The 25,711-nt window shown below is 39.9% G+C and overlaps 1 protein-coding gene across 2 annotated transcripts in view; it reads right to left on the bottom strand.

The window, feature by feature from the left end:
* Nucleotides 1-6,453: 6,453 nt before the first annotated feature.
* Nucleotides 6,454-25,711, bottom strand: part of ctbp1 (C-terminal binding protein 1) — a 33,632-nt gene continuing 14,374 nt past the window's right edge. For both annotated transcript variants that reach the window (XM_074673448.1, XM_074673447.1), the window contains 10 exons: nt 19,152-19,306; nt 15,860-16,004; nt 14,634-14,737; nt 14,199-14,301; nt 13,249-13,373; nt 11,882-11,971; nt 11,230-11,360; nt 10,900-11,027; nt 10,552-10,666; nt 6,454-9,078 (listed from right to left, as the gene is read on the bottom strand). In XM_074673448.1, coding sequence (XP_074529549.1) covers nt 8,883-9,078; nt 10,552-10,666; nt 10,900-11,027; nt 11,230-11,360; nt 11,882-11,971; nt 13,249-13,373; nt 14,199-14,301; nt 14,634-14,737; nt 15,860-16,004; nt 19,152-19,306 — 1,292 coding nt within the window. In that variant the 3' untranslated portion in view covers nt 6,454-8,882. The remainder of the gene's footprint in view (nt 9,079-10,551; nt 10,667-10,899; nt 11,028-11,229; nt 11,361-11,881; nt 11,972-13,248; nt 13,374-14,198; nt 14,302-14,633; nt 14,738-15,859; nt 16,005-19,151; nt 19,307-25,711) is intronic.

Raw genomic sequence — 25,711 nt, 5'->3', positions numbered from 1 at the left:
ACTCCCACTGCAATCAAACACATGGTTCATAAGCTTGCTTCTTATTTGAGATTTATCAAACCTGCACCATGTACCAATGATTCGTAAGGACTTCAATGAACTATTACAATTAAATTAAAATTAAATAATTTTCCCTCTGGGGATCAATAAAGTTGTATCTTATCTTATCTTATCTTATCTTATCTTATCTTATCTTATCTTATCTTATCTTATCTTATCTTATCTTATCTTATTGTAGAAAAAAATCATTGATTAACTACTTTGTGCTTCTGCTATCTGTTTAAGTGGTTATTATGTTGCTAACTTCAGGATTGGCCATTCAACAGACAGAACCACTATATGATGATGTTACATTTCTCATCATAAAAACATAAACACTCTTGTTACTTGGGTCTTCAGCAGTGCACGCACCATGCAAGATCAAGTTAAAGGTTATCAAAGAAGGTCAACACAGACCAAAGGAAGGGCAGTATGAGATACCTGCCTTTATAGTTATAGACAAACGTACAGTATGTCAATGGGCTGCGGTGGAAAGTGTTTTCAAAGCCATGTAATACATTTGTTCTTGAAACAGAGTTTTTGAGGCCTATCATCAATGGGGGCCATATTGGAAATTTGATCTCCGGCTAGTTCCAAAGAGGCAGGCCTTTAGTCTGGTAGCAGACAGCTAGAGGGTGCCCGCCAACAAAGTTTAGTAATTACGAAGCTTCAAGCAGAATCTCAAAGAGCTACAGTTTTAGCACTTCTGCATAGGCTTCATATTTTTAGATCAGAAGTTTGCCCCTGAGTTTTTGCCCTTTAGCGAGATGAGTTCTGCTTTGTACTTTCAACTAGACTTCCTCATACTGTCCAAAAAATATCTGTATCAGTTTAAGCGGTTACTCTGAATTTTAAGTTGGTATGATTGAGTGGAGTTTTTTTGTCTCTACAAGTTGACCCTGAGATAGGTTGATGACCTTACCAGTGTGAACCTCACCTATTCCCAGTGACAGCTGTGAAAGGCTCCAGCGACCCCTGACCCCGAGTGGGAAACATGGATTGATGGATGTTGACTGATGACCTGGCTTCCTTTGTTGTTGTTCTTTTAATGTCTTTTTGTGAAGCACTTTTGATTCTGATTGATCTAAATCTCTTTTCAATGATAGTTTGACTGAAATGAAGCCAAGATCAACCTCATTACACGAATCACATCAAATTAATCCATGCAGAGGCACATTTCACTTCTGCCTGTTAATACTGTGACAGTGACAGTCGACCCAACCATGTTTGAGAAGGAAAAGTGGAGCAAGAAGTTTGTGTGTCTTTCTTTTAATGGCTAAAATGTGAAAAACAGCACAAGAAAAGGGTTTTCACTATGAAGAAAAACTACATTTATCACCAGCACGTCACGTGTGTATAAGTCTCAGCTTATGGTCTCCTGTCTACCTATATCTGTTTTCTTCATGCGTGTGTTTATGGGAGCCAAATGGAACCTGTCAAGTGTCAGCCCCTCCTACCTCAGACACATGTGGCTGACAGGAAAAAACACAGAAAACTCCAGAAACCTGGCTTCAGAAACTGGGTCAACACCTTCACACTCTTGGTTGGCAAAGACTCAAAGTACGCACACAATACACACACACACAACATAACACGTTGGGGGGAAAATGTGAAAACGTGACTAGCACCTTGGCGGAAAAATGTAAACAGACTGATTAAATGGAGCAGGAAGTTTGACCTTATTCCTGAAAAGGAGGCTTTTAAACTCATTCTCCATCTTTTTCTCATTTGCTTCATTTATCTTCTCTTTCACTGTTTCCGTCTGCATCGTTAGCTGTTACTCTTATTATATTTTTCCTCATATTCATTTCTCTGCGGTTTCTCCTGCAGTGTGAACTCCTTACCACCATGTATTTACTACTGAGTGTCTTTCAGCTTTTGGTCTAACAAAACCCATTAAGCCAGAGATAACAATATAATTTACTTTTGCAGACTCTATTTTGGAGTTGAATCCGGCCTTTTTGACTGGTTTAAAACCCTAAATATTGGATAAGGCATTCAGAGGATAGAAACCCTGCGTGTTTGGCAGTACGGCAGGCAGCTGCAGTCAGAGAGTTTAAATCTGTCTTGCACATGGATAATCTCTAGCAGGAGCTTTCTGTTATATCCCTATATCATCATCATCATGGTAACAGTTGCTGCAAAAACTCCACAGTGCTTAAAAAAAGAAGTTTTCGTAAGCTAACTTCCATCTGCTGTTGTCACTTGGAAATCCACTTTAATGATGCAGCTTGGCTTTAAGATCAAAACACATTTTCTGCATGTGTGGTACATCGGTGGCCAGTTTCTGCAAAAATTGATAAATTGAGACAATATACAGCAGACTCTTTGGAAGTGCCTAGCATTTATGACTGCCACTGACAAAATAATGGTGACCAATGGGGCAGCCAGAGGAGTTGGCACCATTCAAGCCGCAGCCAGCATTTACAAGCACGTGTCTGGTGTTTATTACCACCAGACATTTTTCTTGGCAGGGTGGAAAAGCCCTATGAAACAGTATGTGGACCAACTGGTTACTGAAACCCACCATTGAATCAAATGTTAATGGCAATCCTGTATTTAGTGAGGAACTCGTCTCAGCAGGGCGTCTCACCTCCTCAGTGTAGGAGCAGCCACCATGTTTGACCACATTTCAGAGGATAATAATCCTTTGTTAGGCCGTATTTGGACTGGTGGAAAGGAGAGGATTGCTGAATGTGAAGCAGAGGGGAGGAAATGTCAGAAGTTGAAACCACAGAGAGGTGTGAGGTGATGTGAGAAGAGCAGAGGGAGAGGAAAGGCAGTTGCAAAGAGGAAGTGAGAAAACCCACCAGTTTCCTCCTTGTCCATCATCGACCGGTTCATCAAGGCAAGGACCAACCTGGTGCGAACACACACTTGTGTCTTTGTCACATCCACAGCAACAAATTATCATGGCAAAAGTGATCGAGGTGTGTGGTCTTGAAGCTGAAGCCGCCTTTTCTTCTGGTAGTTTTCTATGAAACCCAGTAAATGGAGGAAGCAGCTGTTTTTAGCAGATTTTTGGTTCAAAATTATGGGAGGCGTTCAGGTAAGCTGTAACTGAGATTTAAATCCATTTTTTTCTGTATAGAAAGAAATGTAGACACTTGCATTTCTTTGAAAGAGACATACACTCACTGGCCACTTTATTAGGAACACCTGTCCAACTGCTCGTTAATGCAAATTTCTAATCAGCCAATGACATGGCAGCAACTCAGTGCATTTAGGCATGAAGACATAGTCACGACGATCTGCTGCAGTTTAAACTGAGCATCAGAATGGGGAAGAAAGGTGATTTAAGTGACTTTGAATGTGGCATGGTTGTTGGTGCCAGACGGGCTGGTCTAAGTATTTCAGAAACTGCTGATCTACTGGGATTTTCACGCACAACCATCTCTAGGGTTTACAGAGAATGGTCCAAAAAGAGAAAACATCCAGTGAGCGGCAGTTCTGTGGGCCAAAATGCCTTGTTGATGCCAGAGGTCAGAGGAGAATGGACAGACTGGTTGGAGCTGATAGAAAGGCAACAGTAACTCAAATAACCACTGGTTACAACTGAGGTCTGCAGAAGAGCATCTCAGAACGCACAACACGTCCAACCTTGAGGCAGATGGGCGACAGCAGCAGAAGACCACATCGAGTGCCACTCCTGTCAGCTAAGAACAAGAAACTGAAACTACAATTCACACAGGCTCACCAAAATTGGACAATAGAAGATTGAAAAACGTTGCCTGGTCTGATGAGTCTGGATTTCTGCTGCCACACTTGGATGGTAGAGTCAGAATTTGGTGTCGACAACATGAAAGCATGGATCCATCCTGCCTTGTATCAACAGTTCAGGCTGGGGGTAGTGGTGTAATGGTGTAGGGGATATTTTCTTGTCACACTTTGGGCCCCTTAGTACCAACTGAGTATTGTTTAAAGTCCACAGCCTACCTGAGTATAGTTGCTGACCATGTCCATCCCTTTATGGCCACAGTGTACCCATCTTCTGATGGCTACTTCCAGCAGGATAACGCGCCATGTCATAAAGCTGGAATAATCTCAGACTGGTTCCTTGAACATGATAATGAGTTCACTGTACTCAAATGCCCTCCACAGTCATCAGATCTTAATCCAATAGAGCACCTTTGAGATGTGGTGGAACAGGAGATTCTCATCGTGGCTGTTCAGCCGACAAATCTACAGCAACTGTGTGATGCTATCATGTTGATATGGACCAAACTCTCTGAGGAATGTTTCCAATACCTTGTTGAATCTTTGCCATGAAGGGTTCAGGCAGTTCTGAAGGCAAAAGGCCTCTCCTTTCCATTCAAACAAGCTGCTGATCTAATGATCTCCCTATTAGGAAGGAAACAATCTTTAATTCTCCTCTTAAACCCAGTAAAACAAGATTCTGTCTTAACATGGATTACTGTTACATAACAGCCCAAAGGCAGACATATTGTAGTTCCTGAAGAAGTGGAGAGTGTTAGTCATTCACCTGTGCTTCCCCCAAAATTTTCCTCTTCCTCCAACTAGCCAGCATCTCTTAAATCTTCAAGATAAGTCTGTATTCACGAAGGAGGATGTGACTGCTTAAAACATCTCGAGTGTTATTTCATGACGTCTTTGACCTTTGAGTTGAAGTCTGATGGTGGTCGGCACAGACTCTCCAAAGAGCAATCCAGCAGCCTCAGTTAAACGTATCGTCCCGTTTGCACAGTGCCCTGCAGAGGTCCCTGTGCTCACTGAATACGTGCCCTCTGCCTGTTTTCTTTGTTTTAACTACATCTGGATTCCATCCTGTTTCCTGAGGTTTAGATTGAACCATCAAGAGTTTCCAGCTGCTGAGGAGTCCATTCCAGTGGCTGTAACTCTGAATGGCTGAACCAGAGAGGCAGAGGAAGGGACAGAGAGGAAAAGATGGAGAGATCTGGGGTAATGAAGGGAGCAAAAGAGAGACAGATAGAGAGAACAGTAAAGAAATGTAGTTTAGGTTGTTCCATGTTCTGGTTCAGAAGTCAGCTGCAGTCAGTTTAAGATATGGTGATACTTTTATTACAGAAGCACAGCATTAGAAAAAACTTGAAAATTTACTTTGTGTCATCTATTTTCAGCTGTGTAGGATAGGTTTTTAAGGGTGGTCAAACTGTTGCACCTGCATACATGAATAGAGCCTTTTCCGTAGGCTAAGGAATAACTACAAGCATCATTTGTCTAACATAACTTAAAAACATGGGACACCAGTATAGCTTTACTGTGAGTGTCACCCCACGAGGAAAGCCTTCAAGCGAACAGCCCTGGTTCGAATCCAACCTGCGGCTCCTTCCCCACGTCACTTCCTGCTCTCACCCTGTTTCCTGATCTGTCCTCTCCACATAAAAGCATAGATAGGCCAAAAAATAACATAAGGGATGTTAAAAATACAGCCTCTTAAAGACAGCACAGATTGGGACTCATTTTTTTGCGAAGCAGTTAAATTCTGCGCCCCATGTATAGTGGGTATTGGCTATCTTTGCTGCATGTCATCCCCATGCTGTGACCTCTGACCTGTGTCCTTGAATAAAGAAGACACAAATATAAACTTTGAAAAAGGCACAAAAAGTTCTTGTGAAAGGAAATTTGCCATACTGTTATGCAAGGAAAAATACTAAAAGTCTGTTGAAGCACATCCGTGCACCCACTTTGGCTAATCAGGGACCAGTTAAACAGTTTTGGGCATTTTGTTGAGATCAAATTTGTTGTAAGGCCTCAAATCATACAAGTGCACATTTCTACAAATCCACAGTACAAACAAAGTTGTATTACCATCTGTAACAAATGTTTTTATTCCATTCTTAAATTCTGTCTGATTAGCTTGCTGTATAATCTATGATTGGAAATAGCATTGTTTGTGTTTGAGCAGTAAATATATTAGGAAAGTGTTGACAACCACTAATTTGACACAGGTGCTCTGTGTAGGTCTCATGGAACACACAGAGATTAATTCAGATTTACTGCAGAAATAAAGTAAACAGAGGAAACAGGCCTTGCAGACTCAGTTATACAGCTGGTCTGTGGGCTTTTTCCACAGTGCTTCTGTTGTAGCTGAAGTGGTGACATCTGTTGGAATCCAGTAGTACCTCCCTCTATTCCTGTCTGTTAGTCTACAGGAGAAAGGCCTTTTCACTGTTCTCCCTTCAGAATGACTATGCTTAAGTAACACAAGTGCATCATTCTTGACTGATATACAGGTAAAGTGATGTCAGTTTTTAACAGCTTGAACATTTTTAAGACATCTTGATGAGTGATGACACAGCTTCAACCTTCAGGCCTCCCAAACATAAATTAAGAACTTTTTGTAGAATCAGGGCGGCTTTTTTTATGAAGTGTCTGTAGTAAACCTTTGTGTCAAACTTCTACAGAAAGACGACAAAACAAACTTTACCTTTCCACAGTTTATTTCCTTTTAAAATAATTCATACAAATGCATACAGTCACAAACATATCTTTGTCAGGTTGTCAGTTTTGACCAAAAATAATGATATTTACTGTAGAATATAGAATATGTATACTGTATATTGCTACGCCTACTAATTTACCATAAAGGGGACCAAGGTAGGCAACAGTGGACTGTGTGTGTGTTACTACCAGGGATGGAATTTCAAGGAGCACCTCGACTCTTTAAAAGCTAGTCTGTTGTTTTCGCTTGTGGCACCCGTTGGTTTGAATAAGGAATGCTTACAGTGTTTATCAGGAAGTGTTCGCAAAGAGTTTCTCCTCTCCGATAGGCATCTAGTGAGGAAAGTCTAAGATTCGACCTATCCAAGCAGTGCAGGCAGGATTTGTGGGCTCTTGTCTGACAGTGTGATTTGAATTTCATTTCAGTACCTCGTGTGCTCGAACACACCCTTCATATTCACCCTCAGCAGTGGCTGGTGAAATTTCCATCCCTGATTGCTACTCTTACTACCTCACCATGGAGAAGACCAGGTAGGCAACAGTGAACTGTTTTTTTTTCTACTCAGCTGCTGGTAGAAGGGGGATCCAAAAAGCACCGCCACTCAGCTGGCATGCTAACAGCAACAACACAACAACAGTTATAAATATTCCAATTTGAAAACCACTTCAGATCATTTATGACTGATGCATCATTGGAATGTAACCAGCAAACAGATTAATCCACTGGCTTGGTTTGCTAGCATTAGTTTTTGGTGTATTGGTTTGCATTTTGTGTGTCACGTTGTGTATTTTTATTTTGATGGCAGTCTTTGTAATGATGCTTTGTGGAGAGAACTTTTCCTAACCCCTCCTCCCAGTGCTGCTCTTTTAGACACAGATACAACCAAGTCACATTGACACAGGCAGGCAGAACACCATATGTACACATAGACACAGAGGCCACAGAAAGTGGCTGAACAGTATACCCAGGAAGGACCCATCATGAAATGTTAAGGGATACTAGACTTTAAAAAAAGATCACTACATCCTGACATGCTTTGTAAAACCATAGCTTGATCATAGGTCAAGTAAAACTTCAAACAAGAACCAAAGATCGAATCACCCACAATGTGGTGAAACTGGTTTATAGTTTGTTGATGCAGATTTTCACAAGTCTTTAGTTGATATGACATATCCATAGCAGGAAGGGCAACTTCTAAAGGTCTTTTGCATATTTTTTTTTCTAACTTAGCTGTCTTGTTTACTGAACCAGCACAGTCCAGATGTGGAAGTACTGGATGATCAGACATGAAGAAGACACAGATTTATGACCTCTTGTGAGAGAGAGTTTCTCAAACTAGGCTGCTACAAACTCAGTGCATCAAAAACAAACTTCCTTCTCCTTCAGAGTGATTAATTTCAACACTCTATTTTGTGAGTTCAAATAGTAACCAGGGGTCTTTCCAACCAGGCATACTATTATCCTTACAGCCGTTTCTCTCACACCCACCTTCGATTTGGGTCGAACATATACACAAATCCCAAGAAACAAAATCACATTCCCCAAAATCATAACAAAGAAACATTAGATCAACTTTAGCACATGTTAAAGTTCTTTTTCTAATGTGGCGGGACACAAAAAGGCAAGCAGGTAGAAAAACAAAAGCACTAAGTGGCATCAAAACAAAAATCTCTCAAAATATAATATACCAACCGCGGAAACTGAATTTCCTGAGATGGTGTGCAAAAAGCTGCCTTTTTTCAGGGTTAAGGGGGCTTGTTAATTTGGGGAAGCACATTAAAACATATATTGTATTCTCAAACCATTTTGGCTACATATAGAGATCACATAACCCTTGTTTTTGTTAAGACTGCAATACAAATATCAGAGTCTTCTTGCTTTAAGTCTAAAAACTGTACACAGACAGGTTACATTCATTTCATAACCTACTACTTTTGCTTGTACATCGAACTAAGGAAAAGACACAGAAAAAGAGAAAGACACGAAACAGGCCCCTCTAACTTTAGACACACTACAGTCTAAAACAGCAGAATTTGATTCAGATTTTTTTCTTTCGGATCATCAGATAATTTCTTCTTTTTTTGTTTTTACTTCTGGCAGAGAAAACTTGACCATACTGTAGTTGTAATGAGAAGATGAATGTGCGATCTGAACAGTTTCTCTTTGGACACCTGTCTTTGCTCTGATTAAAGCATCAGACAGACATCCACTCCACTGCATCCTCTTAATTGTCGTCATACTCTTCCTCTTTGGAGTGTGAACTGGCAATGCCAGCGTTGTGAATCGATCGTTGTTGGGACCTCAACCTGTCCATCTGACACTCTGTAAACCTGTCTGATAACAACATGTCATTAGGGAACTTATCACCATGATCCTCCAGTCACCAGACAACACGGGGCAATCATAGGAGTGTGCGTGGCTACAGCTGGTCGTTTGGATGCTGCTCTCTGTCGCCATCTGGTGGCTTGACAGTATTTTGTCCAGGGGACGGGGCATGAGGAGGGTGTGTGACAGCAGGTGGAAGGGTGTGCGTGATGGGGACAGCACTGGGTACAATGCCTTCAACGGGTGGTGGGAGGCCACCAGCTGGCAGGTTGACCACACCTGGAGGATACCTGAGTGGAGAGAGGGAAAGAAAGAGAAACCAAACTGAGTCAATTTCAACAACAGGAGAAAAAAACTACCAGAAAATTAAGTTACTTAGAACATACCATTTTTATTATTATTATGATGGAGACTGGTTTATAATTTGATAATTAAGTTTGTATTTATTGAAGAAAAAGTATGATGATTATGTAGAATCTATACTCACAGGTCTAAAAATTATGGCATAGCAAGAGTTTATGTCTCATCTCAAGCAAAAAAGGTCCACTGACCAGTCCAGAAAAATGTCTAAATTTAAGATATTTAAAGACAAAAATGATGCCTGAATTGCTTGTAAAAAGTAAAAAAAAAGAATTATCTGCAGATTGAGAACAATATTGTCTTTCAGTTTTCTTGAAATGAAACATTGTCTCAATTCAAAAACTTAACTTGTAAAATTATGTTACATATTGTCAGTTTTTTATAGTCTTTACATACAATACAGGTGTTATTTTTGTAATATTGGCCAATCATGCATCAGCAGGATTTTGTGTATACACAAAATGTGTGGATAGAAAAAGCAGGTGGAGTGCACACCTTTGAAAATAACATCCTGGCACTTGCTACCACTGATCAGGGGAGATCAGTTTGTGTTGTGTTGCTGAAGCCAATCTGTAATTTGACTTTCTGATTTTCTAGACTGCAACCAAAAATGAAAAACATAATCTTCCTTCAAACAACATTTTTGATTTTGTTTTCTTCTTGCTATTCTTGCTACTCAGACCTGTACATTAACTCTGAATCACTGCTGAGGTAAGCAAGAGTGAAACTGGTGTGTCTACTGTTGAGCTGAGATCTATAGGTAGTCAGGAGACAGACAAAGAGGTGCCAAGTTTTAGGTCTACATACTATTATTTCTAACAGTGCTGAATAATCAGCATATTATTGAGCTCAACCAATCAGTTACTGAATTATTTAGAAACTGATTTCTATGGAAATGGCTGTCACAAAGAAGAAAATGTAGCATTTTTATATGATGTCTGATAACTATTTCATAACTCACACATTTCCTGAGAAGTAACCTCCTAACAGTCCAATATTTTGGAATCAGCCATGGTTTGGCATTTTAGCCTGAATGAAAATTTAAAGTGACAGATCAACCATTAAATCGACTAACTGTCCACCTGTATTGACAACTTCACACAGTTTCAGAGTCTCAGCAGATTAAAGTGGAGCTTTTAGAAAGCTGAAGTACAGCAATTGACAAAGACAAGCAAGAGATTAAGCTTTGTCCTGCCGATACAGATTCATTAAAAATGCATTGCTCAATGTGTCAATGAAGCAGCTCCGGAGACGTTAGAACTCTCTGGAGCTGCTGGGAATCTGATGGATTATCAAAACCAAGGTAAAACCAGTCCCACACTTTGATGTGGCATAGATCATTATATTTTGAATTGTCACTGTACTGACCACCCCAGCCTATCTACTCAGATGCCACGTATTACCTATAAGCTCCGTTGAGCTCAGGGTGGACGGTGGTGGGGTCGACTCCTGTCCAGTGGTTGTTTTGGGTGAGGAACTCCTTATTCACACAGTTCTTCAGACTGTCCGGGATACGACCTGGAAATCGGATTGTTTAGAAGAAATACACAAGCCATGAGAAACATGAAGTTCAAATAATAAGAAAAGAAAACCTCGTAACCACAACTCTCCATTTGAAAGAAGGTAGTATTTTTAATTTCCATTACTAAGCCTGTTTATACAACAACACAAGTTACACAAGATTGAGCAAATGAGTGTCTCTCTTTAATTGTGTGTGCAGGTTTATGATAATGTGAGTGTCTTCAGACTACCTGTGATAGCCCTGCGGATCTCCCTGGCCGCTTCCTCTCTCATCTCCAACGATGCTTGTTCACTGTACCAGGCAGCATGTGGAGTGCAGATCAAGTTGGGAGCATCCTTCAGTGGGCCCTGGCTGAAACTGACACATGAACAAACACAATCAGTGACAGACACAACAAAATGATTTAATTTATGGTTTGCCAATTTCTGGTTCCAACTTTACATCTTGATATAAATGATTATGTCATTATATTGTGCTAGACAAGCTCCACAGAATGAACATTTTCTTGATTGGTTTTGAACTTTAACATAATTTCATATATTATAAACATAAATCTTACCTGAAAGGCTCCGTCTCATGAACATCCAGAGCAGCTCCACGTATCCTTCCCTCTTTTAGTGCCTGAGCGAGGGCCTTTTCATCAACCAAACCCCCTCGAGCTGTGTTCACCAGAAAGGCCCCCTGACGCATCTGAAACGCACACATTTACAGAATGAGTCCGATATCTTAAAGATAAGCATTACATGTTACATTGATTTAACAAGGAAAAGTGAATTCGCAAATTGTCTCAGAATTTTTGTGAACTAATTTCAGGAAGCTGCAATCTTAAAAACACCCATTACCATTAAGTTCTAATTTTTTGCCCAAAGGCACACAGTGGAGTATTAAGTGTTTAATTTAAAACTGATACAAATAGAGAATTTTTTCCTCTTACTGTCCACCTGAACAGTCAGAAATACATAAAGAGTACAGCCTCTGTCTGTGGATGAAATCTGACATCAGACTGGAGAAAAACAGTATTCCCTGAGTGTATCAGTTGTCATACACGGAACAACAAACCTCATTCTTCTGTATCTAGGCAGTGGGCTTCCACAGGTACCCGCATCTTAAATATTAATGTCCACCAGCTGCCAGAGTCCATGTTTGAAAACATAAATCTTTTAGGTGTGTGTATCTGTTTGTGTGTGTGTGTCATGCTGCTGCTTTTCTACCTGTTTGATGGTGAAGTCGTTGATCAGGTGGTGGTTGTGTTCGTTGAGGCTGCAGTGCAGAGAGACACAGTCCGAGTGAAAGAGCAGGTCCTGAGGAGAAATGCAGGGAAAGAAACAGAAGATAGTGAATCATGTTCTTGCTCTTAATGATTGCTTTCTACTACAGGGCATTTTTTATAGTCGGCACCCCCAATTTATATTTTCATTAATCCATGACAATCAACAATTATGTCTACATAACAAATACAAGCCTTGTTTCATTTTGTGTAGCTGCATTCATGTTTACTCTTGGAGAGCACAATTGAGTATCAGTGCCCACAAAGGCAGCACACATTAAAGTAAATCCATATTGAAATCTATAGGTAGTGGCAGTTTTTAGTGTGAAAAAAAATCAATAAAAATGAAACATGGATTTATTCTGAGTTAGCAAATTTGCTAAAGCTTTGACATCAAGCAAATGTTGTACTAGCTGGCTATATGTTAGCACTATTGGCAGCCTGGTGCTACAACGTATCTGTAGGCTAACGTGACAACAAGTAAACACTGTCAGTTTGTGAGTAGTTTAGTTGCCATTTATATTTAGCGCAGCTGGCAGTCTGGTGCTCTAAGCCATGTCCGTAATGTGTAATGTTACTAAATCCCGGTTAGCTATGTCCTACCAGTCATCTACCAAGCAGAGCTAACGTGACTCACTCTTCATTTTATTGATAGACTCTCAAGTTTGAAAAGACCACTGCAAAATAACTGCTGCATGTGGGTTGGAATGGACATCATCACAAACAGCTTAGCCCCTGTGTGACAGAGTGACACAGCCCAAGCTAAAGGCTAGTTAGCCTTTAGCTTGGGCTGTGTCACTGTCCCGTTTAGCTTTCTTCTGCTCTTCTGTCCTTTTCTGTCTGACTGTTAGGCTCCTGTGTCCACCATCACTACAAAATAAGTAATAGAAATCGTTTTTAGCAGATAAAAATACAGATCTCTGTATTTTATCTCCTCTCACTACTAAACTTCATCAGCTGGCATGGTGTTGTCATAGAGACCTCGACAATCAATCTGCTCGACCCAATCGAGAAGCGGAGAAGTAGCAATTTAAAATAACCTGTAACCAGTAATATTTGCACTGATAGTCTTATTTTAAAGTGTGGAGTACGGTAAGGCATCTATCTAGAAGGGAGCCTTTTTTGAGATCACTTATAAACTCCTCACAGCCCTTTAAATACATGCTGGGCTTTGGGTCAGGGCTGCTTTATTTACAAATAAAGAGTGTTTTCATTATCTAAGCCTCTACCAAGATAAAACTTAACTCAGTGAAACAGTTGAAAGGTTACAGATTTGCCAGACAAAAAATGGCCCCACTCTGTTCGTCATACCTGTAGTGTTGTGACCCTTTGTAGTCCCAGGGATCGCTCTACGCCATCAGCCAAATATGGGTCATAGAAGATCACATTAAAACCAAAGACCTTGGCTCGCAGAGCGACAGCCTGGCCAACTCGACCTAAAAACACATGAATACACACAGACATGGAGAAGAACACACATTACTGAACAAACAGGGGTAATAAGACTAAAAGCACACTCATGAAGGCACATGCAATCGTAGCATAAAAACAGAGAAATTAACATTTTTTTGTGCTTCAGATTTTAACTTGCAGTACTTTTTCTTGTACAAATGACATAGTTCTGTCTCCACACATCTGCTCATTAATACTGAAAAGCTCCCGGTCCGTACAGGGAGGAGATTTACATTCTGCTTCTGGTTAATCCTCTTATACATTATTGGCAGTAACTCCTTAGGAAGCCAATTTAGCTGAGCTAAGAACACAACTTCACAAAATGAAAATGGAAAACTGACAAATCCTTTGAGTAAAAACTTTGCTCTATTACTGAGCGACAACCCCATCAACAGTGAGTCAGTCTGACCAACATGTACCAGACCAAAAAGAGACAATAGAAATTTTAATTAATTAAAAACTCCCCACAACAACCCTGTAATTGGGCTGGTCCAAATCTCTGGCCTGGACTGAAACTGTTTGGAATTATTGGATGAGTTGATATTGAACTTGGTTAAGAACTTCACAGTTCTAGAAGATAAATTGTCAGGCATTTGACCCTTGGACTTTTTTTCTGGCTTTTTAAGGCTTAAGCATATTTGCAATTAACACAATAGTGTGTTTAATGCTATGTTTTTCATGCTAGCTGGCTGCGCCACCAGTTAGTTAACATATGTGTTGTGTGCAATGTTTTACCAATCAGAATATGGTGATTATATACAAGAGTCTCAGAATGAATTAATTGAACTTTGGCATGTGTTGCTACTCACCGAGTCCTATAAGTCCCAGAGTCTCTCCTCTGATCCTTGCCGCTCCTGATGCCACCTCTCGGATCTGCTCCACACTCTGAACCCGTGTGCCCTCTCGGAGAGCCTGTCATTAAGATTAAGAGAGACAAAAAAAGTCATGTCATTGTCAAACCAGGTGTATTTTTCTTCTAGTGTGCCCGTTTTAATGACAATGACTAAAAAATAATCGTCATTGAAGAAATAAATTGTCCAAGAACTGATTTGACAAATTACCAATCATGTTACTACACCTTCTACATCCAACATCAACATCAAAAACAGTGACTAAAGAAAACGAAATGTTTCAATTTGTCTGACTACGTCAAAAGTAAAACTTTTCTAACTGAATCCCTCTGAGACTGAATTCATTTCCACACTTCATTTTCTTCTTTCCATGAGTCACACTGTGCTACAAACCTGGTGCAGCCAGGTGGTTCTCCGGTACAAAGTGAGGATGTGACACAGCGTCGAGTCTGCCGATTCCTCCACTGAGGCTGCCGGCATATTACACACAGCTATGCCTGTTGGACCAGAGAGCAGATAAGGATTAGTAATAACTTCTGGGGCCATTTTAGGAGCAAGATGAAGAATAGTGACAGTTATTTTTTATTAAGGGGGGGAGACTAAATTTGTTCGTAAGCAGTTTTCTCTGCAAACACAGCTGGAAACTTTTAAATTGCAGAGCCTCTTGGTGAATGGAGATAGGGGATGTTAGTTTAGGTCTGGTTGTTACAGGATGGAATTGTGTTTTAATGAGAAACTGCAGCTTCTGAATACAAATATAACTGATTTGTTGCAAAACATGACAATACCTTTTGGCAGCAGAAAAATAGCTTCAGGAAGATTGGCACTTGGGTCAAATAATTTTTTAAGGCACACTCTGTTGTCTTGTCTGAGCTGCCATTTGGACTGTAAACAGTGTTCAATTGCAGGGAAAAGGGGGACTTCATTGCTTTTACCTAAACCTGTATAATCAGCAGTTATCGCCAGAGGCTGTATCATGTTAAACAACATCCAGTTAACTCTGCGATGCACATATGATATCTCCTCTCAACCATAGTTTTTGCCTTTAACTGATGAGTCAATCAAGAGAAAACACATTTTCAGCTGTTATTGTCACTTTTAAATAGGGGGTATTGTGCCTTTTTAGGTTTTCTTCTGTCCCTCTGTTACCCCTATAGTAGCTTTTTTAAAGCCTAAATTTCCCCACACTGGTGTTGAAGAAAATCCTTTTTTCAACCCCTATCTGAAAAGTTTAGTTTAAGCTGCAGCATCTTTAAGTCTCCCTGCTCAAAAAAAAAACCTTCCCTCTGATTGGCCAGCTCCCTGGAGGCCTGTTGAGGGCAGAGCTATTAGCAGACCTTGGTGTTTGAGGTTTGCCCCTCTACCATGAATCGACGAGGAGATACTTATGTGATGACATCATCATTTACAGCAAGTCTTGTAAAGATCTTGTGCAATTTTTTAGAACGGAGCAAAAATTTGCACACAATTAGTTTGAACATCCAGCATTCCTACTTTATGTGTACTATCTATGTTTAGAATACAGGAAAGCAAAATAACCCTTCTTTAAGGTAACATTTGATCCAGCCCCTTAAATATAAAAATCATGTGGTTGTGTGTTTGTCTGTGTGCGCTCTCACCAAGTTCTCCAGCAGATTTAATGTCGATGTTGTCATAGCCACTGCCGATGCGGACTATGATGCGCAGAGCTTTGAACTTCTCCAGGTCTTCTCTCATCAAAGTGATAGTGTGATACATCAGAGCTCCTACAGCTTCATTCAGCACCTGCGAACAGAAACACACATGTTTTATAAAACCTGGTTTTCCTGCTGTAGTTACCCACTCAGGGGTGATACTGTTCCTGGTTGTTCTGCAGTTCTACATTAAACTGTTGTTGTGTGAAGAATTGGCCAGAGTTCGGGATAAACTGCAAAGGTCAAGATGTAATCTGTTTTTAGCACAAGCGAGCTCAAGTCAAATGAGGCTTTCTAGAAGTCAGTGTGGGTGAGAAAGTTCCATAAGTTCAGTGTTTCCATAGACTCAGTTTATTCTTAAAGGGTTTTCTTTAGGATCTGCCGTTTATAGCATTCTCATATCCTGTTATTTTAATAACATGGACTCACTGCTTTTCCTGAACATTACCATGGAAACCAATCCTTTGCAACCGCTGGGATAGAGATAAGGTGTCTCTGCCTGTTACAGAAAAGCTTCATATCAGCAGGGATCTTATTGGGTTCTGGCCCCTGATCAGGATCATGACTTACTGTTTTTAATGAAAAATGAAATTTTATGAGTCAAAAGCAGATCACTTCTCCCACAGATGGAATTATAGTTTACATCAGTGTCAAAACCAGTTCAGTCCCGGAGTTGCTGGTTTTCACTTAAGTGTGCGTTGCCAGCCCTTGTCTTCATGAGTGTGAGGGGATGAAAATGACATGCGGTTCAATTACAATAAAGAAGCCCTTTTAATTACACAATGAGGTGGCTGCTCACCAGACAGCCAGAGAGAGATAGTGAGTGAGGGAGAGCCATCTGTTTCTCCCACGCTGTGGCCTACTGAGCGCGCTCACAGAGAGAGTGTGCCTGGCAAACACCCAGAACCAGACGTAACCCTGCCAGACATACAAACCCATTTACACTCCATAGAGACTGTGGAAAGATCGGAGCCTGACCCACATTTAAAGCGTGCTTTATGCACTCTTTTGTTCATTTTCTTTATTCTTTAGTCTTTTTTCCCGTTAACATTTGTTTTATTTGTCTTGAGGTTCTGTCATTTGATTGGTGTTTCATTTTGCCAGTTTCAGCAGCTAGTGTTGAAGTTCTTAATGTTTTTTTTGCAGTAAAAGAAATGAGAGAAAATCAGATTAGATGCTGATACTGCAGAAATATAGCACAAGTCGACTAAAATATTTTTATCGAGTTATCACAACTTTGAGGCTTTTAGGCATAATGACTTGTTGTGGCCATGATTTTAGAAGCATTAAATACCTATTTATCTATTTTAGTTAAAAAAATGTTTGTCATGAATATTATCTCATTTAAAAAATACAATTTTCATCCCTGTTTGATAACTGTATTACATAACAGGAGAATAGCGAATACATGCAAGTGACCATTAAATGGTACTCGAGCTTGAAATGCCCAAAACTTGTAATGGAAATGTGGTTGTAAACGCTGCTATCCTTAGAGTCAAAGAATCTAAACACAAACAGTTCTCTAATTCTAAGTAATACATATGGAGATAAATTTTAATCTTAAACCTCATCAAGGTTTTTTTTGGTTTATCACATTTTGAATTAAACATGAAGTGCGGTTGTGGTCACTCTTCTTATTCTAGATCACAGGAAACCTACATAGTTACAACCTACAACAAAAACCTTTTAGTCTCTAAACCATTTTTATGAGCATCATTATTATTTTAAATGTTAATATTAGACCTGATGACTTTAACTGTGATACATGTTAAGATCAGTATGTTATTAAATTTTTGTTTCTGTGAATACTACAGTCCTTTTGGTATTAATTCAGACATTTTAATCTGAAGTCCGTAGGGCCTGTTGTTGCTCTTGTTATATTTCTCCCCGCTCTCCAAAACCCAACATTACAACACTGTTACAGTAGATGTCTGACAAACATGATTCTGGTTCTGCTCAAGGTTTCTGCTTATGTAAAGGAAATTTTTCCTCACAACCATTACGAGGGAAATGCTGCAAAGTGATCAACTCATGTGACATAAGGTCAGATTGAATGTAACCTTCATGCCAGGTCTTTTTAAATAATGTTAAAAAGTACAGTCTACTAGGGGTGGGCCATGTCACACCATCTACAATAACACCAGTTTACATTTTTTTGATGAAAAAAAATTGTCATATCACCATTTCTACGTTATAATGACATATGATGTTCCCTACTGCCTACATAACAATGGCTGAGTGCAAGAGCAGCGCAATAGCATCAGCTTCATCTTCAAATAGGGATCTAGTGCCAAAAAGGGGAGCTACCTTGATCATGTGGAGGTTGTTTGGCTACAAGAGATCAGGCTTGCAGCAAAATATCATATTTCCTAAAATATACAGGAAAAATGTTACCGCTAAAGGTGGAAACACATCTAACATGTTTCACCACCTGGTGTCATCAGGCTATGAAGACACATGTGGAGGACGCGAAGGCAACTAATGATGCACAGAGTAAAAGTAAACAGATGGCTCAACCGAACACTGCTGGAGCACTCACTGGCAGCACTCCTTAGGACAAAAAAAGCAGACAGAGGCAGGAGATGGTGGTCACTTATTGTTTGACCATAGACATGATGCAAGCTACTTTCCCGAGGATCACAAAGGAGAAACTACTGCGAGGGGTTTAAGAAAGTCTCTTGACTCATGGTACAAGAGACCAAACAGGTGTGCAACTAGAGACAAACGGGGCCAATGTTGTCAAAGCCATCTCCCTCAATTAATGAACCAGACAATAACAATTTGGCCATTACTGTGATTGCTCCATGCTTACTTAAAACTTGCATAGTATTAGTAAATCATTGACTTCAATACTGTTTTTGCAATGCTGTTGTTCAGAAGCAGCAATTACTAATAAAATGTCGTTCAGTATTTTTTTTTCCATATCATACATATCGACAGTCTAGACCTGCTCTTAAGTCGAGTGTCTTGATTGAGATAGCATTTGTAATGATTTGAGAAATAAAAATGAAGATAGGTGTGATGAGCACTGCTGCTCTCGTGCAGTTTTTGGATGTTTTTATCATTTTCTGTTTCACAGAATTTAATGTGATGTTCATATTGAGAACTGCAAGCAGCAAAAGTCAAGCTTCATTAAGCAGCTTCAAACTGGTGTCAGATGAATCATAAAGGTGATGTTCTCATGTTGGAGCCTGATCTCACTCACAGTGAGAACTCATGAGCATGACCTGTGTGTTACCTTCTCATGGATCTCCTGTGTGGACTGTGCATCACAGAAGGCCACAGTTGCTACATCTTTCAGGATGGGCATCTCCACAGTACAGTCACGACCGTCCAACAGTGCCACCAGGGGACGCGGATGCATCGGACCGTTCATAATGGGTGGCCTGATGCCTACATAAACACAGAGAAAGATCAGATTAAAAACAAGTGTCAACAAGGAGGAACAATCAACATGGTGTGATGAAACACCCACACAGCTTCAGTGTTCTGTACAGAAGCTGAATCTTCTCTCAGTAAAAAGGACAGTCCTCTCCACTGCATAATTTCAAACCCTTAGGCCTGCACGTACTGGGTCATATCTTCAAGTCTCAGTGTTTGTCAGTCATGAAACCTAGAACTTAAGATATGCAGTTGTTCCTAAGGCTGCATCCCATAATAGTTTTTCTCTGCACTGATGCAGTTGCAATAACAACTGTGACAGTCAGAGAGGAGGAAGAGAAAATAATTCATTGTCTGTCTGGGGTAGAGAAAATTCCTGTTTTGGGTTCTTGTGTTTTGCAGGAAAAAAATATTGTTTTTGTACAATTATTTCTGCCTTAAGTTTTCTGACAGTAATGAGGAAGGTGGATAAGGAAAGGAATGTGTTTAGGCTTGTTTTTAAATAGTTTGAGAGTAGGATGCCTTCAGATAATAAAAAAGTGACAGTAGAGTCTAACATCAGGAGGACGTTAAAGATCACTGATTAGAACTGGATCTTTACTTCCGCCAAGGAGGTTTTGTTTTTGGGAGAGTTTGTCTGATTGTCTGTGAACAACATAACTCAAAAACTAACAAACAGATCTTGATGAAATTTTCAGGAAATGTTTGAAATAGGATAAGGGAGAAGTGATTTAATTTTGGAGGTGATCAGGATTACCATCTGGATCCAGGACTTTTCTAAAAGATTCTTTTTCATTTCAAGATAGGGCAGTTTCACCACATATGTATATAACCCCAGGATAAATGGTCGGATTGCTTTGCAAAACAATACAAGACAAGGTCACCATAATTTCTGACAGATGTAAAAGTACAACCCAGATCCTGGCAATATTCTGAATACTAAGATCCAGAATATGAAATATGTACTGGGTCATCATCATTTATAACACTGTCAGGTAAAAAAAACTATCATACAAACCTGCAACTAACACCAAATTGTAGCAGACAGTCTGCTGAAAGGGAGTATAACATTAAAGCAGGACTACAGTTTTGCATCACAATCACAATATGCTTGGCAGAGGTCTGTGCTCTCTGAAGGCTTTTCTAGTTTTGTATCTATTCCTATATCTTAAACTCAAAGATTGAAGTAAAAATTAAATGAGACAGATATATAGTATGTAGAAGTTTAATATCGTGAGATCTGTGGTAAGAGACTTCAAGATTGTCAGAAATTCATCTATAACTCAGTAGGACAGAGCTCTCTCTTTAACCTCTCTCCAGGATGTCTTATTAAATCATCTCTTCAGATGAAACCATTACTTTCAGAGTGCTTCCAGGCCTTACAAAAAGATAAGTAGTATTTAATAAAGCAAATATGCCAGACATAACACAGCACCAGTGTTAAGCCTTTATTCAGGTAAAAAAAAAAAAAGCTGATTGCTGGATCTGCTTTTCACCAGCCGTTTTTTCCCTTTGCAGTCTGCTCTATCCCTCCGTTTTTAGTCTCCTTGCAGGCAGCTGAAGGGTTAATATCTGACAGGCCCACTGACCGAGCTTTCAGACATCTGAGAGACAGACAGATGTAGATTCACTGCCTGTAATTGGGTCTGTGTGACATGTAGAGTTTTGACAGTCCTCTGAACCCCCTGTAGATAAAATAAGTGCAGAGTGATTCCCGGTTCTGCTGATGCTGACTGCAGCCATCACTCACTCCTGACTCTTCTCTGTCTGAGATGTGCAGGCTGACATCTCATATGGGCAACCAACTCAGTCATTTGACTCAAAAATGGAAAACTTCTCCTTGCGACTCACACATGCAGAGATAAAGTTTAAGGCTGCTGTCAAGTTGCACAGTATGACTTGATTGTAAAGCAGCCAAATGATCAGCTGCTAAAGATTCCTGGCAATCCAATATGCGTAAAGACATTAAGCAGGTCCAAAACCACAATTAGTTTGGAAAACATCAGCGTTGAAAGACTCAAGCTTTCATTAAGCAACTCATGTGGGGGAAAAAAGAGATAAAAATAATTAAATTCCGGCCAGAAAAAAGATTCTGCTTCCAGTAATGGTACTTATCATTTATCTCTTATTTACCATGCTTTTTGATGCACTGTTTTGATTTCTTTGTTGTTGTCTTTTTTAATTAAAAAACCTTTCTTAGACTGAAATATGTCTTATTTAGCATGTAGCCACTGCTTCTTGATATTAAAGGCCCAACATTCATGGAATAAAAATATGCTGACATGATGCCACATCAACACTTGGCTGACTCTTTGGTTGTTTTTGGCAGTCTGGCTTTGGTCTGCTTTGCTCGCTGAGCACTGAGGTGAGGATTTTGTTGTCCTGGGAATCTCCCTGGAGTGAGTAAGCTTTGCTGCTTTAAGATATAAATATATGATAAACATAGCTGGACATTTATAGTTAGATTATCTTACTGTTTCTCGTGTGACACACCGGAATAAACGGTCAATTTAACTCTGATGTGGTGGTTTATTTTTAACAGACTCAAGGATGAGTGAGCTGGTGTGCATGCATGAGGAAATCATTGAGTTTACATGCCTCTCTAGATTTACATTTTAAATGAGCAGGGTTTCAATGTAAAAGAGTATATTTTTGCATTAGTTAATAACTAATTTAGAAAGTTTCATACATACCATGCAGGAAGCTATGTTGAAACAAGCATGCAAATAATTCTCCTTCATGTTTCATGCAGCAGTAGACTAGAGTGTGGGAGAATAGACCCAGAAAGACATGAAACTGTAACCTAGGAGTGTCATGTTGTCGTAATGTTAAATTCTCAACACATTACAGATAGAGAATGCAACATGGTCATATATACTTTTTGAATTATTTCAGGCTGCACAGACATCCTGGTGCTATAATGTACAGCTCTGATCTCCCTCACTTTATCAAGCTTGAATAAATCTGAAAATACATTTAATTAGCATAAATGTTATTTTTATTTTTTGTCCAGAGGTTCCCAAACTTTTCAGCCTGCAGTCCTCAGAAAAGTAATGCAGGAAACAGGTGACCCCCTGCCGTTGGAGTACACCAAAAGGTCGATCTTAAAACAGATAATAAAAGAACAGGATAAGGAAAAGCTTGTATCGCTGTGTTCTCTAAATTAACCTGCTGCAGCTCATACTATTGTTATCCTAGCCTTGTTACTTTTGGGGTTTTGTGGCGTCAAATGTTGAAAACAGATCAAACATTTCTGTTTACATTATCATATATGAAATATAATCCCTATTTGAAATATGCAATTGTAAAAAGTTATTGATTTTGAAGGCATCCCCCTATCAATGTTTCATGACCTCTACTTTGAGAACCGCTGTTTACAAACTAACAGAACTGTTCCATAAAGGAAGCACCTCCACGGCCAAATTTGTTACAGAAATGCGTTTTTAAGCTGCAAAGAAGCAAGTAATTCAGAATAATTCATCAATCAATTTCCATCTCAATGTCTCAGTTGTCAGATTCCAGCATGAAACCTGATCTGGTGAACTGAAGCAGTAAGACCAATAAGGCGAAACTTAAACCTGCTCACAATGCTTTATGTGAGCTGGTAAAACATTAGCTTTCCATAATAGGATTTGCCTGAAGGCCATTGCACTTTCACATCAATACAAAATCAATGGTGCATGGCTGAGAAATTAGAATTGAACAAGTGCAAAAAGTACTTTCAGGCTTCACCACAGCCTTCATTGTAACTCAGATATAATCACTAGCAGCACAGCAGCCTGTAGTGTCTGCTTCTGGCCCTCATCTTTTGAAGGTTTAATTCATCAGCAAACCCTTGAGAACAAACAGTGAATCAGAGGTAATGCTCACTCACACTCGATCATGAAATCAGGTCATTCTGACCAGTTGTGAGGCAGAGTGGTGTTTCTGCAAAGAAGGTTCCAGACATTTCTCCAGCTCACACTCAGTCACAGAGTTGAAGAGGAAATAGCTTTCATTCCAGCACTGAGGGTGACCTTGGGAGGACTGGCTTCTCTGTCTGCTGAGTACTACGATATGATAAAACAGCCATTCTTTGTGTGTCTGCCTCTCCAACACGCACACATACACACTCAGACCTCAGTAACACGATAAATATGAATGTACTCCCACTCTTTCAGAAGTCCTTACTTTAGCAAACTCAAGTAGCTATTATCTGTTTTATCTCTTTCATTAAGTGTATTTTTCACTCTCTAGTCTCACTGAAGTCTCATTAAATTCTTCATTATATTAAATAATTGCTCAGACTTTTCCTCAACTTGGTCTACACACTGTGTAACCCAATCCATCTCCTCTGTCTCCACTCTCTCTTTCCCATTATATTTAGTACTCCAGTACACACTCGCCCTCTTTCTTTCTCTGCCTCTCTACCCCCCGGTAGCCCTGGGGTGGGTTGACTGCCGGGAGCCTTCACAGTGCTAACAGGCCTCTTGACAGCTAACAGGGACCACAGCTCCAACTCTCCTTCTACTATCTATCCAGTATTTCTGGATTCAGATCCAATGATTTGCAGCCAAAATGATCAGAAATGCATTCAGATCACAGAAGGGTTGTAGTGAAATAGAACAACAGTCTGCACTGTAACAAAATCCACCAAAACACTATCCAGTTACACATCAATAATCCGAGGACTGTAGAGGCAGCTGAATGTGCTCCCTAAGAGGATCACGTCACATCATATCTCTGCATATACCATACTGTAACATAACTCAATGTATGCTTGAGGCCCTGAAAACTGCATCTGTGTGATCTCAACAAAATTATGCTTAAGCACTGACTAACAATCATAGTTTTCATGGCTGTTTGACCATGAGAGTCAGAGGGACAGTCCTTCAGCCTGCCTGTATCCAGCTGTCAGTGACCAGCTGACAGGAACAGCTGGGGTTTTGTCCCACAGGATGAAACATTGTTTTCCGACTGTCCGTCAATGGACAGGATGTCAAAGATCAACTATTTTACAGAAATCTGCAAGTCTCAATTCAGAGAATTACCAAACGAAGGGCTACAAGCACCTCACGTTTTAAGATTGGGTTTCACTTTATGTGGCTAACACCAAAGCCAGTCAACAGAGATCCTGCAGAAGTTGTAGCCATAATCTGGACTGACATAGACCTTTCTTCAAGTGTGTCACTACTTCATATAAAAAAAGAAAATAACACTGTCTCCTCTTCTACAAATAAGCTGAAGTAACAGCGCAGTATTCCCAGCTGGGACAGCCAGAGGAAAATTGTCCTCTTGGGTCTCCTTTGGTGTGACGGACAATAAAATGTGAAATGTTTAAGGGTTGATTAAACTCATTAGTAAAAAAATACAAATAAGAGTGCCCTAAAAAAGCTGCTGCTTTGTTTAGTTTTTGGTTTGTTGACAAAAAAAGTATTTTCAGATATCAGTTATCATTAGAAGATCAGAATGTGGATTAAAAAACTTGCTGGTCAATCAATGATGACCTACAAGCTGAGGACAAGTAGTTCATCCATATAAAAAAAGATAAATTCTTATCCATCCATCGAATAGTTTCTTTCACATACAATTTTTTAATCTTTGTTGTAAAATGAACATCATTCATTGAAGATGACAAAAACACTCATCAGCATTTCACTTGCAAAGCCCAAAAATCTTTGGCTTTAAATGTCACCCTCTTCTTTTCCGACTGCTCAAACCTAATTTTCCATACACCTCTACAAAACATTTTCTCGCTGATGCCAAATAAGCCCACACAACCATCTGCTGGAGAAAAACTGCCTCCATGGTTTTTCACTCAAGAAATGAGCTTAGACATACTGAATTAAATCTATTTTTGGTCTTTTTTTCTGACTGATCTGAGAAGGGAACTGCTGCAAGATGACACATTTCTGCTCCAGTGTTTGTGTTTCTCATTGTTAAGAAGAAGAGGGAGGGGAGTGTCGCTGTCTGCACCTGTGATCAGTCAGCTGCCTGACTCTATTGTGCAGAGACCGGGTGATTTATGAGTCTGCTGGCTCTGGTGGCATGCAGCAACATGGCATGGTTAAAAAGCCCCTATATTGTCGTCTTTTAGCCCCTCACTGTTGATTTCACCGTCCCTTCATCACTCGTTGCCTCATCTTCAGATCTCCATCTCTCATTTCTTCTGGCTCTCTTTATCTCACTTGCCATTTCCTTTTCTTGTGCTCCCCCTTGTCCATCTCTCAAACTGTGAGAGAACACGTCCTTATACTTGGCTTAAAAAAAACGTCAAAATATGCAGGTACACAGTGTACAGGCAGCTTCTGCAGGATTCTTTTTTGTTTACGTTTTTTATCTCTCAACCCTCAGTTCTCTCACAAACACACATGCACATTCTGCCCCTCCCTCCCACACACACATGAACACAGATGCATACTCAGCACACCAATTTTT

The sequence above is a fragment of the Halichoeres trimaculatus genome, unplaced genomic scaffold, assembly GCF_033239565.1.
Source record: "Halichoeres trimaculatus isolate MK-OKI-2021-1 unplaced genomic scaffold, fHalTri1.1 fHalTri1_scaffold_7, whole genome shotgun sequence".
Taxonomy (NCBI): Eukaryota; Metazoa; Chordata; class Actinopteri; order Labriformes; family Labridae; genus Halichoeres; species Halichoeres trimaculatus.
This window is presented reverse-complemented; position numbering and strand designations above follow the sequence as displayed.